This window comes from Chelmon rostratus, chromosome 5 (genome assembly GCF_017976325.1).
Source record: "Chelmon rostratus isolate fCheRos1 chromosome 5, fCheRos1.pri, whole genome shotgun sequence".
NCBI classification, from domain to species: Eukaryota; Metazoa; Chordata; class Actinopteri; order Chaetodontiformes; family Chaetodontidae; genus Chelmon; species Chelmon rostratus.
In genome coordinates this window covers 12,732,099-12,749,448 of record NC_055662.1, presented here as the reverse complement: position 1 = coordinate 12,749,448, position 17,350 = coordinate 12,732,099, and the positions used below count along the sequence as shown (strand labels likewise).

Here is a 17,350-nt window from a genome sequence, read left to right as displayed (position 1 = left end):
GAGAGGAGGCCTAGAAGCGAGCGCAGAGGGAACAATGAGGGCTACTGGGCAGGGATGACAGAAAAGATAATAACAGTATCGGCCTTACCGCAGAGATAATTCCACTGCTGTCCTGCAGTTACACGATACCTCCTAAACACCTGATATTTGCTCAGCTTCTGATTTGTGCCCCTCTTTTCATGTCTTCTTTATTTACCTTTCCTGCAGCCCAGTTTACCTGCTGCTGTGGAGATTATCCCGCTCGCCAGGCCGGCAGATTTCTCTTGTTGAAGCAGCTGCGTTGCTCTGTTTGTTTTGAATACAGCCAAGACTCCATAAAAGAGTCGTTGAATATCTTTTGTCTTAGACCCCTACTTTAGGCGTTTGCGCTCTCATTGAGGCAGTTAAGCTATATGCCTGTAAAAGCTGTTTTGTGCTGAGCGTGTATTTGACAGGCCGCTGCCAAGTTAAAGAGCAAACTGTTGCCCTTCTTTGCCGAGCGTGTGCTACAGTTGACTTACTGCTAGCACCTCAGAAAGAGCGTGTTTGGATAGTGCGTCCACGTGCACCGGGGTAGAGGCGCAGGGGCTCGATCTGTTTGCCTTTTAGGCCTCGGTGTGAGACGCTGGGCTGCTTTGCCAGGTTTCAAAGCTGGTGCGAATTTTTTCAAGGGACCATAAAGTGAGGCTGCCAGCGAGTGTCGGGTTAAAAATCAGGACAGGAGACTCTTTAGAGTAAACACCGAAATTCCTTCTGAACTGGCAACCCCTTTCTGTCTTTCTCCCTTCAAAAAACCCAACCAAACCAGTTCCAATTTCCTTTCTTTCAGACGCCTTTGTTTGTTCCGCTGCTTGTGTGTGTTTTGGATTTTAAGCCTTTCTCTTGCCTGACGCTTGGCCTCAAACATCGCAGACCGATGAAAAGTTGCGGATCAGCCTGGAGTGTAACTTGGATGAAGGTTTTGGGGGAGTGAGCAGTTGTCAGTTGAGACTTATAAATTCTAATGTGGTGTCTTACAAATGAAAAGGAGTGGGGGTGCAGAGGAGGAGGAGCGGCGAAGGGGGTTTGGAGGGAAAGAAGGTGCACGGAGGGGAGCGAGTGGATGCCAGCAACCATACGGCTTTGAACAGAGGAACTGAAACCGATAATGAGGAAAAAAGGGGAAATTTTTTAGGGATGAGCCATATATAATGAAAGAAGATTTTCGAGGCAGAGAGGGAGAAAGAGGAGGGGAGGGAGAGGGAAGAGGAGGTGCAACAGCTGAATACGCCCCGGCCTGTGGTCAGCTCTGAATGGGGAGGAAAAACAATGGGCCCACTCATCCTTCGCTCTCTTTCCCTCTCTTTTCTCCTCCTCTCTCGCTCTTCAGTTCTCTGCTAAGTAGTGTGGGGACATTCACATACCAACACTGTAAAAAAAAAAGATGTCCTTTCAGGAAGTGTTGATTCTATAGTGAAAGACATTCTTGAAAGAAATTCAGACTCTAAATAATTGTATTAGTGTTTAAATGGATTTTATATATTAATTAAATGTCCCTTTATAAATTGATCCTGTTGGAAAAATATTCTCCACCGCAAGCCAACTCAATACCATTAATAAAAAAACAACCCTCTTCTTAAGGTAGTGAGCTTATTTTTTTTTTGCAGTTCATGGCCCCTGTCTGTGGACAGTAGTAGGATGGGGTGCCATGGAGAGGAAGGAGGCAGAGTGGTGGGATAAGGGATGTGGGAGGAGGGGGTGAATGGCCGGGGCAGCAGCTGCTGTCGCCTCATTAACATGCGCACCTGCTCCCTGCGGCCTTTTTCCAGCGAGCTCGTGTGGCGCCTCACGACCTCAGCACCCGCCACCGCCGGGACTTAACTGGACTGGCCTTCTAGCAGCCAGATCTGCTGCTTCTCTCCACTGACCCCCCCCCCCCCCCGCACACTCGCACACTGTAAAGGACTGGATACGGATGCTCAGAAATTACGCAGAAGAATTTCCAGCTATACCACTAGTTACATCAGATTAAATCAGAAAGTCAAACTGCAGCAGAGAGGAAGCACGTGTGAATGAGCACTACTTGAAAAACACATTAGATATAGATTCATCCCGTTTGGCCGAGTGAAATTCTGATGGCATTTGCATCAGAATATCAAGTGTTGGGTCAAAGTTTTTAGAGCGGTTTCCTTTACAGATCATCACAGATCAGCTGGGTTTGTCAACATGAGCATTTCTGATGCAGTGTGGATGCAAAGATCTTTTCCTTTCACCAAGAAATAAGACAAAAAGTTTTATTGAATCAGGACTGTATGCAAAGACAGCCTCGCAATTAACACTTAGTATTCTTGTCCTTTCTGTATCTATATTACTGTTGTTAAAATGTTTTGGGGGAATCATAGAGGGTGCCATATGTAGTGTGTGAGTGTAAAGCCCTTTGAGGCAAATTAGTTGTTTTTTTATTTGACTGTGATATTGTCAAGGAAACATGCCTGAGACTTTTCAGCCTCTGACTCCACTGCTTGTTTGACCTTAATGCTACAGTGCTAACCAGGCTAAATGACTCTCAGCCAAGGTAGCACTCTCTGCTCTCTATGTAGCGACATGCCACCACTCACTACTACTGTTTATGCAGCGGGCAGCCTAGCATGTGATGTTTTCTTTCCCTTACCACAGTCCGAAGGCTGCCTAATCCCCTGAGAGGGAGACCCTGTCTAAACACACGCCTGTCCCTACAGAGGGGCCGCGGCTCGGTCCCCATTTACACACACACTGGACCCCCTGGGAATGTTTGGGGACATGGTCCTGCCAGCCCCTCAGGGCTAACAGACTTGCTGGCTCTGGTCAGGTATTTGAGAGTGACGGCGGGTTTTAATGTCCTGGAAAGGCTGCTTTGATGTCTGCGGGATGTTTTATGCGCAATATTGTTTCTGCGCGAGACTGAAACACAACAGTATTCAAACAGACCTGCTGTTTGTCAAGCTTGTGCCGGGAAAAAACAACAAAGCCCGAGAAATTTTGGTTTCCACACACTCCCCGCGTAATTTTCCTCTGCTCAGGAATTCGCAGAGGTTGCGCCGCACTGTCTTCCGTTTCATCCTCTTCCCATCCCTTGTCTGATGCTGGAGCAAATCCTCTCTGGGGAGGGAAGAATAACGAGCATTGAGGTGGTGGCACGGTGCTTTGAAGTTCCCATAATGTTGGCTTGCAGCTCAAACACTGTGGCATAGATGCTGCCTTGTCCTCAGGATGAATGAGTGCTGACAAAAGGGTCAAAGCGAGCACATTTCAGCCCTGAGAGTTGCTGAAGGGTGCCATGATGGCTGCTTTTCTTGTGTCTCGACTTTTGGAAAGGGCGGATTAGGAACAAGAATTCCAAACACTGCAGATTTTTGTCGCGCTCGTCTCCTGTGCTAGTAGAGTAGATGCTTTGTTTTTGTAATGACCAAGCCTCCCTGGCCACCCAGGGTCTAATGTTCTGTAGTGGGTTTGAGGTGGATGGTTTTGGTGTCAAATAGAGCTCGAAAAGGGGCATGTACGGGACCTCAACACCTGGTCAAACTCACGCTTCACATCATAGCGAGTTGGACAAAATCAGCACGTCCTCATATTAAAAGAATAGTTCAACTTCCTGTTGTCACCACAATGTTGCCAGGCAACCTGCAGAGAAGAATTCACTGCATCCAGCCAAGAAATACTCCCACACATAACCACAGTTTGTCTTTTTTACTGTTAGAGGTGCTGGGAGGTGGACCTTCTTACCTTTTGAAAAAGCCAGACTAACTCTTCCCCCTGTTTCCAGTCTTTATGCTAAGCTAATGTAACTGGCTGCTGCCTGTAGCTTCATATTTCATGTATTTTAGGAAATTTAATGACATGAGAGTGGCATCAAACTTTCAATTCTTGGCATTTCTGAAGATGTTGAACTACTACTTTAATCAGATATTCGCAGATTTAAAATATATTTTGTAGATACTGGACTGTTTTAGGCAAAGTTCTTGTATAAAAAAGGTCTTGTGGAACAAGTTATCAAAAAAAGTTTAAATTTGAAGTTGATAAGGAAACTTGAACAGTAACATGTGCTCTCCCAAAATTTACAGATAAAAAAACAAAATAAAAAACAAATTATCATGTAAACAAGGAAACAAGGAAATGCTTGGTGTTTTTGTAGTAATAGTAATAAATGAGATAGATATTAAAATTGTTGGTGGTAAAATTTCAGCTGCAGTTTTACTTGACCGACAGTATTGTGTGTGGGAATATAATCAATCGTGAATGTGAACATGCAAGATCCTGTGCGTAATCTTCCTCTGTGTGTGTAAAAGACTGCACACTGTGTCGGTATGAGTGTGTGCGCGCCCTGTGTGTGTGGCCCTTTGTTGGGTCGTGCGTATCCTCAGGGGACACTCCTCAACACGTCTCATTGTAATTGTAAATGTGTGAATGTGTCCCTCTGATGTGCAGCAGCTCTCTCTCTCTCTCTCTCTCTCTCTCTGGGAACTTGTTCGCTGGGGTCCGAGCGGCGTTTATGACTCAGACACAACCTGTGAGAAACATCACAGGAGTTTGTCCACCTCCGCCCTCGGTTCAGACCACTCTGTTTTACAGCCTGAAACACATTGTTCGCGGGAGGGGGAGCGGGGGTGACGGTAGAAAGACGAATGCCGTGTTGTAAAAACAGCAGGACAGGCCCATCCTTTAAGAGAAATGGACAGTTAGTCCTATTGGTGAAGGCTGTTTCCCAAGCAGCTGATTTATAAGCACAGTAGAGAACAAAGGGATGACCCTTGCTACTCTGAAACGTTGCCTTGCCCCTGTGAACTCTTCAATCAGTGCTGAGCTGAAAAAGATTTGGTGACTGAAAACAGTGTTTGAGAATTCCCTTTGACTGATTCCACTCTTTGTAATGCTAATTTTAATTGAGGAAAATATATAAAGAATAGACATTTATTAGTGGACCAATATATCTTGTATAAAGAATGTTTTTGTTAGCTCATTAGTAACTTCTGTTCTATTGATTATATGAATATGGGTCTTCATAATTTTGTTTGATAAGTAATTACTTAAAGTATGATTTTCAGCAAATTTCCCACCCACCCGGACAATAAGTTGAGTTTATGTTACTGACAACGTGATTCTGTTTCTGATCTAAACTTACTCTCACTGCTGTCGACATGTAACTAGACATAACTTTAGTTCAAACAGTCATACTTTATTTAATCCAGACCAAAATAAGGTATCTCTGTATATCTGTAAATTAGGAACAAAGGTAAGATAAAAATGAATACCACAGTCTGCAGAAGTCCTTTATCTTCCTCATAGATGCAGCCTTTTCATTCCTCATATGTCAAAAATGTTACTGACCCGTTCGCTTGTGTTTTCTCAGGTGCCGGGATGGATACGTAGGAAGCAGGTGCCAGTTTCGTGACCCATGCGCCTCCTCGCCATGCATGAATGGCGCCGTGTGCCGCGCCGTGTCCGAGGGGGGTACGGTTGACTTCAGCTGCACCTGCAGACTGGGCTACACTGACCGCCGCTGCCTTACACCCATTAACAATGCCTGCATCAGCTCGCCGTGTCATAACGGAGGCACCTGTGAGCTTGAGAGTCTCCAGACGTACAAGTGCCACTGCCCGCCTGGATGGTCAGGTAACACACGGCAGGATTAGACAGTAGAGAGGTTCTTTCTAACTCAGGCATCAGTTGTAGATAGATAGAGGAGAATGGATGGAGAATGGAGAAATTTACTAAGACATATCTGAAGGGTCGCAAGATGATCAAAAGGAGAGGAAAACATAGAAAAAGAATCTTGCATCTTGATTGGGTTTTTAGAAATAACCCCAGTAATCAGAACTTTGCAAAAACACTGAATTCTCACAATTAGAGCTCAACTTGTCTTTTTAATCTTCAAATTTTGTTTTAGTTAAACAGTACCGTAATTCGTTAAGAGACTGCACCAAAAAGTACAGTCTCAGTGACATTTTCTGAGAGTTTTGAATTGAAAGGATTGGGAAGGCTACCAAACAGCCCAGGCTGAGCTACAACATTATTTCTCTGTGTCCTCAGGTAAACTGTGCCAACAAGCCGACCCCTGCGCCTCAAACCCGTGCGCCAATGACGGCCAGTGCTCTGCCATCGTCTCCCACTACATCTGTACATGCACGCCCTTCTTCTCCGGAAAGACCTGCAAACAGGACGTCAACGAGTGCGATGCGAACCCGTCGCCCTGCAAGAATGGGGGTGTGTGCATCAATGTCGTTGGCGGCTACCAATGCAAATGCCCACTGGAGTACACGGGCAAGCACTGCGAGGTCCGGTACCTGCCATGCAACCCGTCGCCCTGCCAGAATGGAGGCACCTGCATCCAGAAGGGAGAGACTAGCTACGAATGCTCCTGTGTTCCAGGTAAGGTCATTACACTTAATGCATGGTTAGGGAGCTAGATCACAGGAGGTTTCCAAGTGTTTATTGGTGTGATGATCTGATGTGATGATCTTTTTTGTCTGATTGATTAATTTTTTGTTGTTGTTGTGTTAATGAGGACTCCAGGAAAAGTAGCAACCACTTTGTGGAAGCTAATGGGAATCCATCAGAGAATAAAAAATAAAGTTTTAGGAAAGCGTTAAGATGAAATATCGATCAAGACCAGTCATTTGCAAGCTGACATGAATCATGCGATCCTCTTGAAGGTCAGGTTATTCATTGCTCAGTGCAGTGTTCCTAAAGCCTGAGTGAATTTACATGCCCGCTAGTTGCTGGTTAAGCGATGATGTCATTTAAGGTAGGGCCGTTCCTGCTTATGTTATGTCCTGTATGTGTGTGTTTGTGTACATGTGTGTTTCTGCTCTGGTGTGTACAGTGTGTGAACAAGGCAGAGCAGGAAGGCATCGGCGCTTATCATAAGGAAATGGTCAAAGGACAACATCCTTTTCACTTAACACAGTGAAGCGAGGCTTGCTGGGACTGCAGTCCTGCCCACCAACCCCATCACCTTCACACAGACTACTTGTGCCTTGTGTTTGTCTGTTACAAATGAGAGCAGGAATGTAATGCATTTGTGTGGTGGCTTTCCATCCCAGCTCTGTTCTGTGTGACATAATAAACTGTTCCTTGAAAAGGAAAAAAAATCATACTTTACACTTAATACTTCAGGTAGCAACCCCCAAAATAAAATAATTAAAAAAAAGAATTTGGGATGTACGTAATCCCACCATCCCTGATTCAAGTCAAGGTAGAGGAACTTGTTGCTTTTATGTCACATGCCTCTGTCACTATGTGGGTTTATAATACACCTCAGGGTACACATGGATAAAAACAATATATTTGTGTTTACAGTATGAGCAACAGTGCTGATTCACATTTTATCTGGCATAAATGTCTGAAATTCACTTAAAACCTGTGCAACATTTTATTAGACACCAATATCATTCATCTTTATTAGCTGTATGTGTAGAAGTCAGAAGTAAAGCAACAGTTGTTTAGAAATCACCATGAAGTTTGTCATGACGATGAAGAAAAAGGCAGTGGCAGTGATGACTTGTACTGGGTTGGATTTTTATTTTCTGTTGCCCATCGTGCCACATGTGCAGTCCTGTGGTTGCCTCTTGTGTAACTGAGTGCAACTCGCCGTGTAATAACATCCATGGCAGAGTGGATGTTATTACACGGCGAGGTTGCCACAGACGTCAAGAGGGTACAGCTGCCTCCTTTCTTGGGAGGAAAAAGACAGTTGACCACATTTAACTGTAGAGAAGTTTCACTCGTTGTAAATGGGGCCTTGTTGTTTTTGAACCAAGAGAGATGAGGAACTGAAAATCTGAAGCCTCCACCTGTAGAAATTACACAGTGAGAGCAATGCAAACCCACACTGAAACAAATACATTGGAGTCTCTTACTTATATTTTCTCTCTTTGTTTCAGGTTTTACAGGAAAAAACTGCAACCACAACATTGATGACTGTCCAGGTCACGAGTGCCAGAATGGAGGGACATGTGTAGATGGAGTCAACACCTACAACTGCCAGTGTAAACCAGAATTTACAGGTTTGTGTAGCGATGTTCCACTGCATGTGTCGGTGCTCTTAGTTAAGAAACTGACGTTATTATCACTTGAGCACTTGGGATAAAAACTGACTTTCGTCTGACCCCTGGTTTCTCGCACAGGTCAGCTCTGCACAGAGGATGTTGATGAGTGCCAGCTAATGCCCAACGCCTGTCAGAATGGCGGCACGTGCCACAACACCTACGGCAGCTACCAGTGTGTGTGTGTGAACGGCTGGACTGGGGACGACTGCAGCGATAACATCGATGACTGTGCCAGCGCTGCGTGCCACCACGGGTCCACCTGTCATGACCGCGTAGCCTCTTTCTACTGCGAGTGCCCACACGGACGCACAGGTATCTGCGCGTTTGCTTTCATTTATGGGAATTCGGCTCATTGCATGACAGGAAACAGCTTTATTTGAAAATGCCAAAGCCATATACACCGATTAATTAGCTCTGGCAGAATGACATTTTATTGTGGAGTGTGAAGGATATGGGGTGTAGCAAATAACAGCTGAATTAATGGCTGTACATAAGGGACTGAGTGTTGCATCCAGAGAAAGTGATGTTCATAGACAGTTTAAAAACCAGGATCAGAATAGATTCAAGATTCAGAATTCAAGATTAGATAGATGCGATAGATAGAGATATTGTCTCTTTTATTGAAGACATTCTTCCTTCTTGTCATAATCTGGCACCTACATTACCCACAATCCAACTCAGTGTTGAGAGGTCTGGTAAACTCACTTTCTAACTCCACTCCCCCAGATTTTTTCCAGTGTCAAACGTGTAGTCTGGTCCCAACAGCTAGTGACTCAAGTGACATCACTTGAGGCAGCTTCTTTAATCTTTGCATAGCCACCCGTGGAGCCGCAAAAGGATTTAAACCATTTTTTGCACACATACAATAGTCCTCCTCAAGGCCTATAAACAGACACTGATGTGTTCCCCTTTTAGCTGATAGAAGTGATCCGAGGATGTTCAGTCCAGCATTAAAAAGTCTGTCTTCTGTATTGTTTACCAGGACTCCTGTGCCAGTTGGATGACGCCTGCATCAGCAACCCCTGTCAGAAAGGCTCCAACTGTGATACCAACCCCGTCAGCGGAAATCACTTCTGTACCTGCCCTTCAGGATACATCGGAGCTTCCTGCGATCAGGATGTTAACGAGTGCTCACTGGGTAAAACCCGCACTACCTGACCTGCAAACCCTCTGTCTGTTTTCTAGTGTCAGCCCAGAAATCTGAATGATTGAGGACACATTTCAGCTTCTGCTATGTCAGGGAGCTGAAATGTGTCCTCAATCACTCAACTACTGTCAAAAAAGCATTTCAACCAGTTTCAACCATCACAAATAACTGTTTTATACAAGCCACAATAGGAGCTCATTCTTTCCTGATATTATGGGTACTTTGGTACCCATAATTGTGCCCATAATCGCAGTAAATAGCAACCTCAGGGGTGTTATTGCTGTAATCACACACAGTCAAAGCTTTGGTTTGGCTTCGCCAAACAACACTAAACCTTCCAGATCATCTCATTGTCATGTCTTAACAGTCAAATTGCTCCTTGTTCGGTCTTGTACGTACACGGCGGCCCGTTAAAGTGAAGTTAAAGTAAGTATCTGTTTAAACAGGTTCCAACCCATGTGAGCATGCAGGGAAGTGTATAAACACCAAGGGCTCGTTCCAGTGTAAGTGTCTGCGGGGTTACGTGGGGCCGCGCTGCGAGCTGGACATCAACGAGTGCATGTCCAACCCGTGTATGAATGAGGCCACCTGTCTGGACCAAATAGGAGACTTCCACTGTATCTGCATGCCAGGTAAGACAATTACTTAATTAATCATCCCAAATGGGAGACTTTGTGATTTTATGACACTGTATCGACGAAATGAATAATAATTTAATCTTAAAAAGTGAGCTGAAATAATTTTATCAATTAGTCGATAGGAAGAAATTAAACGGCAACTTTTTCCCCAATCGAGACATTGTCAAAGTCCTTTTTTAAGCATAAATGCCAAATGTCTTACTTTCAGCTCCTCGGTTTTGCTTTTCTGGGTCTTATGTGACAGTAAACCGAATCTCTTGAGGTTAAACTTGAACATAAATCTTGACGGCCATTTTTTTTAGCAATTAATCAGTTAAGAAAATAATTGCTATTTGCAGGTTTACTCCTATTTAAATAGCCACTGTGTCTGATTTAAAGCTGTTACAGGAGAGCAAAACAGCAGTGTGAAAATGCTTCTCGCTGTGTCTCTTTCTAACCAATCCATCTCCCTCCTGGTCCTCCCTTGCTAATTGGCCAGGTTACGAGGGGGAGTTCTGCGAGATCGATACGGACGAGTGCGCCAACAGCCCCTGCCTGAACAACGGCAAGTGTATCGACGAGATCAACGCCTTCCGCTGCCAGTGCCCCACAGGTGAGGCTGCCGTACTCCTGCAGAGGAGGAGGAGGAGGGGGAGGAAGGAAGGAAGGGAGGGGGAGGAGGCTTGGGGCCATGGGGCACAGAGGTCGATCTCGCTCTCTCTCTCTCCCTCTCTGTCTCTGCACCTCGCTCACTCTCTCTGTTTCACTTAAACACAAACACACACACACAGACGCGCACACACAAACACCTTTCTGGACGGGCACTAATCCCAGCCCTGAGGCAGGCTTAAGCAGGGCTGGGTAGCCCAGAACGAACGCAGCAGTCGAGGAGGAGAGGGAGAATAAAATCTATAGGGAAAGGCTTGAGGAAGTTTAAACAAGTTTCTTATCCCTTTCTCAAAGTCTGATGAGTGAGCAGAAACTTGTGGATATAAACAAGACATTTGAATGACTGGGAACAAGGGAGAGCTAATAATAGCATGCTGAGCTACATCTACACTCCATAAAAATGACATTTTCTGTGTTGTGGTGGCCAGTGAGGTAGTGGTTTGGTCTATTTTTGAGAGCAGCAAGATGTTTTGCTGTAGCCTTTTTATTTTCCAGAAATGCCATTTGAGTTACACTATTTGGAGATGATGTATTGATGTTTTGTTCAGGAAGGAAGGAACGTAACTGTTGAATCTTGAATAGAGAGGAAAAGAGAGAAAAGAGGAAAGCAAAGGAACGATCTTCAAACTCACCAAATGTGTTTTTTTTTTTGTTTTGAATTCTTTCAGAGGGATCATTGAGGTGGAAGTGATTTTTTTTTTTCTTTCTTTTCGGGTAGGAAAATAGCGAAGCTCTGAGTTGGGTGGATCAAAGGCAGCCTGGGTGGAGGGAGGCAGGATTCCTCCTGTTGAGAGGAAAAAGAAAGGAAGAAGGAAAAACGGAAAGAAAGAGAGAAAGAAAGACACCCCTACAAGGAAGCTTTAGAATTAATAGAGAGGGGGTACAAGAGTGAACACAAGAGCTTAACGCCGAAGAAAACCTCGTGTGTGACAGTGAGAGCGGGTTATGTGAGGAAGCGGCGCAAAGTGGTCGTGGTGAAAGTGTTTTTTTTCTTTTTTTTTCAGGAGGGTAGATGGAGGTTTTTTTTTTTTTTTTTTTTGGGGGGGGGTCTTAACCGCCCTGCTTGAGATGTAAATTTGTCCTCATTGCGAGCCAGGCCCGAGGGGAGGGTCCCCTCTTATTATTTCTGTACATGGAATAGCCATGGAAACCCCACTGAGAGACATTGAAATGTCTGATTCCAGCAGTCTGGGGATAAATTCCGCTTTGGCTGAGATGCATGGTGTGTGTGTGTGTGTGTGTGTGTGTGTGTGTGTGTGTGTGTGTGTGTGTGTGTGTGTCCCTTTTCATTCTTGAGCTTCGGCTTCACCTCTCGTGTGTGTGTGCATATGTGTGCATCTGGGTAAGAAATGCTTTTACACAGTGTTTTTTTTCCAGCCTCTTTGATTTCAATCAGGAGTGCGTTTTGGAGCACTGTAACTGAACTGTGAAGAAACTTAACTTTTGCTTCACATCTTGGCAAAAAAACACTCACTTTGTACCGCTGAGGTTTGTTCCGGCTGCTTTCCCACTGCTGGAAAACGGCAACATTGCTTACAAAAGAGAGCGGTGTTGTTTTCCCCTCTCTGTCTGCAAAAGGCTAATCATTCACTTTTGGATTATTGCATTAAGTTTTTCTTCTTTATTATATTGACTGTTTTGTTTGCTGGCGATTCAGAAGTTTATGTGTGGTTAGCATTTCATCTCTAGGCCTGCGCTGGTCATGTAGTGCCAAAATCTAATGCTGTCTCTGGCTGCAGTCTTCATAGTGAGCCTGAAGCTCAACTATGGCAACCTGTGCTCCTACAAGTCACATAAAACATATGGGAAGGAAAGCAATATGGCTGTTACTGGCAAAATACGACTTTTTGGTACCACTCCCTAATAAGACAGTCAAGGTCAAACAAACTGTGTTCACCAGCAACGAGTTCAGCGATGAGTTCCTGAACTCATGTAGTAACATCCTTTATCCAATCATGTGTTCACAAAGTGGTGAACCTCGCTCCATCCTCGCTTGTAAACAAGCCTTTTGAGGATGCTCCTTTCATACCCAATCATGATACTATCACCTGTTACCAATGAGCCTGTTTACCTGTGGGACGTTCCAAACAGGTGTTTTTGGAGCAGTCCACATCTTTCCCAGTCTTCAGTTGCTCCTGTCGCAACTTGTTCGAAATGTGTTGCCGCATCAAATTCAGAATTAGCAAATATTCACAAAAATCAATGAAGCTGATGAGGTCAACACTCAATATATTGTCTCTGTACTGTTTTCAATTGAGTATATGTCAAAAAAGATTAGCGAGTTATCACATTCTGTTTTATCTATGTTTTGCACAGCATCCCAACAATTTTGGAATTTGCAAATGGCTTTTTAAAGTACATATATGCTTATTCAGGCTCATAGTAACGCTTTTAATACATACTTTACTAATGCTTCATAGGTCAGTTTGAAGCCATTGATAACAACAACTTGGGATTGAGGGTTTGTGAAAGATGCCTTTGACTGATTGGATCATTCGAACCCCTAACTGTCTGAAAGAGGGCTGCAAGACCAGGATCCATTTATTAATAGCCTACTAAGCATGTATTAATAATTACCAACATTTCTAGTGTTCTATGAAGCAGAAGTAAATGATTTATCAACCATTAATGAAGCTGCTATTTTATAACCGCAGTCTGTATGTATGTGTATGTGTACACACATGTATGCATGTCTCCACCATGTCCACGCTGCAGTCCTCACATCACGCCAGACACAGTGAATGGTTTTAGTCCACAGGGAGAAATCAGCTCACCGCCAGCCGCACAAATACTTCCTCACCGGATTAGCTGCGACTGAGTCTTTGTAGCTTAACCCACCTGTGCGTTCCTGCGGCGGTGTGGTGGCGAAGGGGTGGTGGATGGGGGGTGGAGTAGAATTTTATCTCTTCATCAGCAACAACATCCCACAAGCCCTTGGACTGTACCACTGTGTGACAGAGGGGAAACAAGAAGAAAATATCTTGAGATGAGAATAACTCCAGGAAAAAATAGGAAGCCTGCTGGTTGATTTTGAATGACAAGGAGTTTGAATAGTGGGGGGGTCAAAGGTCAAGCTGGTTCTTTTAGAGGCGGGAAGGGAGTGGGGGGGTTAGTGGAGAAGGGGTGAAAGCAAGACAGGAGAATGCGCATTGTGATGGAAAGGTTTTAGGGGACAAAGGAGGCAACGGGCTCAGTTTGGCGTTGCGTTGAGCAGACAGGCCCTCCTTTGTCTCTCACCCCTTGGTCAGGAGGCCTCACAACTTCCATTCTTCCCTCATTTCTTCCCCCCCGTCCCCCCCTCTTTACACGAATTGGTTCCCCCACTCTCCCTTCTCCCTTTGGAGTTGTGCTGAAAAGAAGTGAAAGGGAAAATAGAGAGTTTGTAGTGTTGCACAGTTGTTAATTAACATGCAGATTTCTGATTCGTTGAGAGCTCTTATAGTACGGGCTCAGGATTACGAGAGGCACTGGTCTGAAATGGTGAGAACACAGTAGTAGACACGTCTGCACACACACACACACACACTCCTTCATGCTCACATGCACACAGTAACACCCTCTTGTTGTTTCCAGGCTTCACCGGGAACCTTTGCCAGATAGACATCGACGAGTGTGCCAGCACACCGTGCAAAAATGGCGCCAAGTGCACAGACGGACCCAACAAGTACACTTGCGAGTGCACTGAAGGTATACAAGTCTTAACAAAAGCTGAAACTATGGAGTAGAACGTTTTAAGAGAGTGAAAAGTTTAAAACTGTAGAAAGAGAACAAACCAGTGTAATACACCCTATAAATACACCCACATCAGCTCAAAGGAAAACAACTGTTTTGCCAGGTTACTCTGGAAGGCACTGTGAGACGGACATCAATGAGTGTTACTCAGACCCGTGCCACTACGGTACCTGTATCGACGGCCTGGCCTCCTTCAGCTGCCACTGCAACCCCGGGTACACCGGCCGGCTGTGTGAGACCAACATCAACGAGTGTCTGAGCCAGCCGTGCAGGAATGGAGGCACCTGCCAGGACCGAGAGAACGCCTACATCTGCAGCTGCCCCAAGGGCACCACAGGTAGCCACCACGCACATACAAATAGAGAGGCGCAAACATACCTTTTTTCTGATATTCGATTTTACTGAAAGCGGTTTTCTGACAGGAACCAACTGTGAAATTAACATCGATGACTGCAAGAGCAATCCCTGTGACTATGGGACCTGCATCGACAAGATCAATGGCTACGAGTGTGCCTGTGAACCCGGCTACACGGGTAAGCAACTGCACGGAGAGCTGGTCATATCGAAACATGTGGCTGTTATATGGCAGAGGGTTCAGCTCAACCTCTTTGCCATCTTCTCTCTATAAAAGCAAAAATTAAAGAGGATAATTTTTACTCTCCAAGACGAGGGAGCGGGGAAGTTGGGAAGAGAGAACAAACACAAACCGTGTACATATATATATTAACATATACCAAAGGTGTATACATAACCTTGACCAACCAGAACAGCCAATCACACACAAGCACTTACCTACAGATAACATCAGGTACAACCACAGATACCCCTGAACAGGTCCAAATACAAGTGAATGTATGCAAATGGTGATAGAAGTGAGACTATCAATCAGAAAGACACCAACAAATGTATTTTCCCATTTTTTGGCTCCGAATGACAAGAACCTTCAGTACTATCCTTTAGAACGTATATATATACACAAAACGATAGAATAAAGTAATGTAAAACATGTTGAACGTGGCTGGTGTCTCAGGTGACCAGCAGACAAAATGAGTGTTTAAGGTGCAGGATTGGAGGATCCAACGTATGGACAGAGGAGTGTGGGTCCTGAAGGGGAGGGTGACAGATGGCGAGCGAGCGAGCACGCTCCTCTGAGGCTCGACCGGTGTCGCTTTTCCAGCTCCACCCTGTCCCCAACCTGCTGCTGTTAGGACACGCAAGCTGCCCTCCCACACAAAGAGAGGACACACACACACACTGCGGCGCTCACAGTCACCTGGGATTTGAGCAGGAGAAAAGATTCCCTGAAAGATTCCTGAAAGTTGAGCTTTTAAAAGCTTGGAGGCCTGCCCCTGCTTTAAAGCTAAATGGGCTGCCTTTATGTTAATGCGTGGCACCAGGCTGAATGGCGTCAACGTTTCAAGTGGCCGACAAAGAGGGACTTAAAACCCCTCATGTTTCTGAAAATTGATACATTCGCTGCACTGAAATATAGACTTCATTGTGTGGCAGCTTTGGCTTTAAATACGGCGAAAAATCGCACCGTTGACGGGTGTTTAAGACGTTATTGTAGTTCTTTCAAAGCCACTTCTTTGTCTGTACAACAGTAGTTTAATGGAATAGTTTGACATTTTGGGGTCTACGGTTATTCATTCCTTGCAGTGATTTGATGAGAAGATCAATACCACTTTCATGTCCATTAAATATGAGGTTATAGTCAGGAGGTGATTAGCTTAGCTTAATTTGCTGGGAGCAGTAACTTCCTACCTCGCAACCTCACGGTGAAGACAAGACTCCAGGAAGTCACTGCACCCGGCCAAGAAATAGTCCGGCACATATCCCACCATAGAACCACACCTTGTTGGTTTTACACTTTTTTGTGTGGATTTAACAAACAAAATGCAACATGTTGATAAGTATTCAGTGCTGGTATGTGGAGTTTGCCTTAAGAGCTACTTCACCTAGCTACAGAATGGTAGCAATCTTGTCTGACTCTGGGCAAGAAAGCAAATGAGTGTATTTTCCAATGCGGATAACCATCATTTTAAGGCGTTCAGACTGTAAGACTTTGTGTGCATCATTTCAGGTACCATGTGCAACATCAACATCGACGAGTGTGCCATCAACCCCTGCCACAATGGGGGCACGTGCATCGATGGCATCAACGGATTCACCTGCGTGTGTCCAGAGGGTTACCATGATGCCACCTGCTTCTCCCAGGTGAACGAGTGCCTCAGCAATCCCTGCATCCACGGTCACTGTGAGGACAAGATCAATGGGTGAGACAGCCTACGAACTGGTTCCAGTAAAGGCTAAAAGCAAAATGTTGTCTTAACACAAGTAGACATGCTTTGAAGAAGTTGAAATGAATGTATCTACAGATTCATCACAGTTTCCAATGTTGTCTCCCCGTCAGCTATAAATGCCTGTGTGACTCTGGCTGGAGTGGCAAAAACTGCGACATCAACAACAATGAGTGTGAATCCAACCCCTGTATGAATGGAGGCACCTGCAAGGACATGACCAGCGGATACGTTTGCACCTGTCGCATGGGCTTCACTGGTTAGTGTTTGCGTTGTGCACTTGAGTGTGTGTCGATATTCTCGCAAATTGTGCTTGTCATCCGCACCACTTGACTGTTGACCTTCAACTTAAACTGAAGTGTGTGTAATACGTTCTCTGCTGCAACCGCAGGCCCAAACTGTCAGACCAACATCAATGAATGTGCCTCAAACCCCTGCCTCAACCAGGGGACGTGCATTGACGACGTCGCAGGCTACAAGTGCAACTGTATCCTGCCTTACACGGGTATGAAAATATTATTGAAAATATGTGATGAGCCCATGTGATGGCCTGGTGTTCTTGCATTTCAATGCTGGGAGGGGACACTTTCCACAGCCTGTGTACTTTAAGTTATAAGGCAAAGAGGAAAAACGTGCAGAGGATGAAATGACTGTCGAGTAAAGTTCAACCGCAAGACTTCCTCTGGGCTCAAAGACACCAAGCCCATGACTCACCCTTGCTCCTCTGTGATATACAAGCATCCCTGATAAGAGAGCTGGAAAATATTTTCATGTCATCTCACTTATTATTTGACAAAACAGATAATGATGGAAAGACTAAGGGCAAATTTTCTTGTATTTGTC

At 44.9% G+C, this 17,350-nt stretch overlaps 1 protein-coding gene across 2 annotated transcripts in view; it reads left to right on the top strand.

Annotated features, from left to right (window-relative positions):
• Positions 1 to 17,350, top strand: part of LOC121606139 (neurogenic locus notch homolog protein 1-like) — a 39,284-nt gene that overhangs the window by 7,343 nt on the left and 14,591 nt on the right. For both annotated transcript variants that reach the window (XM_041936311.1, XM_041936310.1), the window contains exons 3-15: positions 5,345 to 5,607; positions 6,025 to 6,363; positions 7,878 to 8,000; positions 8,121 to 8,354; positions 9,025 to 9,180; positions 9,636 to 9,821; positions 10,306 to 10,419; positions 14,049 to 14,162; positions 14,311 to 14,544; positions 14,630 to 14,740; positions 16,291 to 16,483; positions 16,621 to 16,766; positions 16,899 to 17,012. In XM_041936311.1, coding sequence (XP_041792245.1) covers positions 5,345 to 5,607; positions 6,025 to 6,363; positions 7,878 to 8,000; positions 8,121 to 8,354; positions 9,025 to 9,180; positions 9,636 to 9,821; positions 10,306 to 10,419; positions 14,049 to 14,162; positions 14,311 to 14,544; positions 14,630 to 14,740; positions 16,291 to 16,483; positions 16,621 to 16,766; positions 16,899 to 17,012 — 2,327 coding nt within the window. The remainder of the gene's footprint in view (positions 1 to 5,344; positions 5,608 to 6,024; positions 6,364 to 7,877; positions 8,001 to 8,120; positions 8,355 to 9,024; positions 9,181 to 9,635; positions 9,822 to 10,305; positions 10,420 to 14,048; positions 14,163 to 14,310; positions 14,545 to 14,629; positions 14,741 to 16,290; positions 16,484 to 16,620; positions 16,767 to 16,898; positions 17,013 to 17,350) is intronic.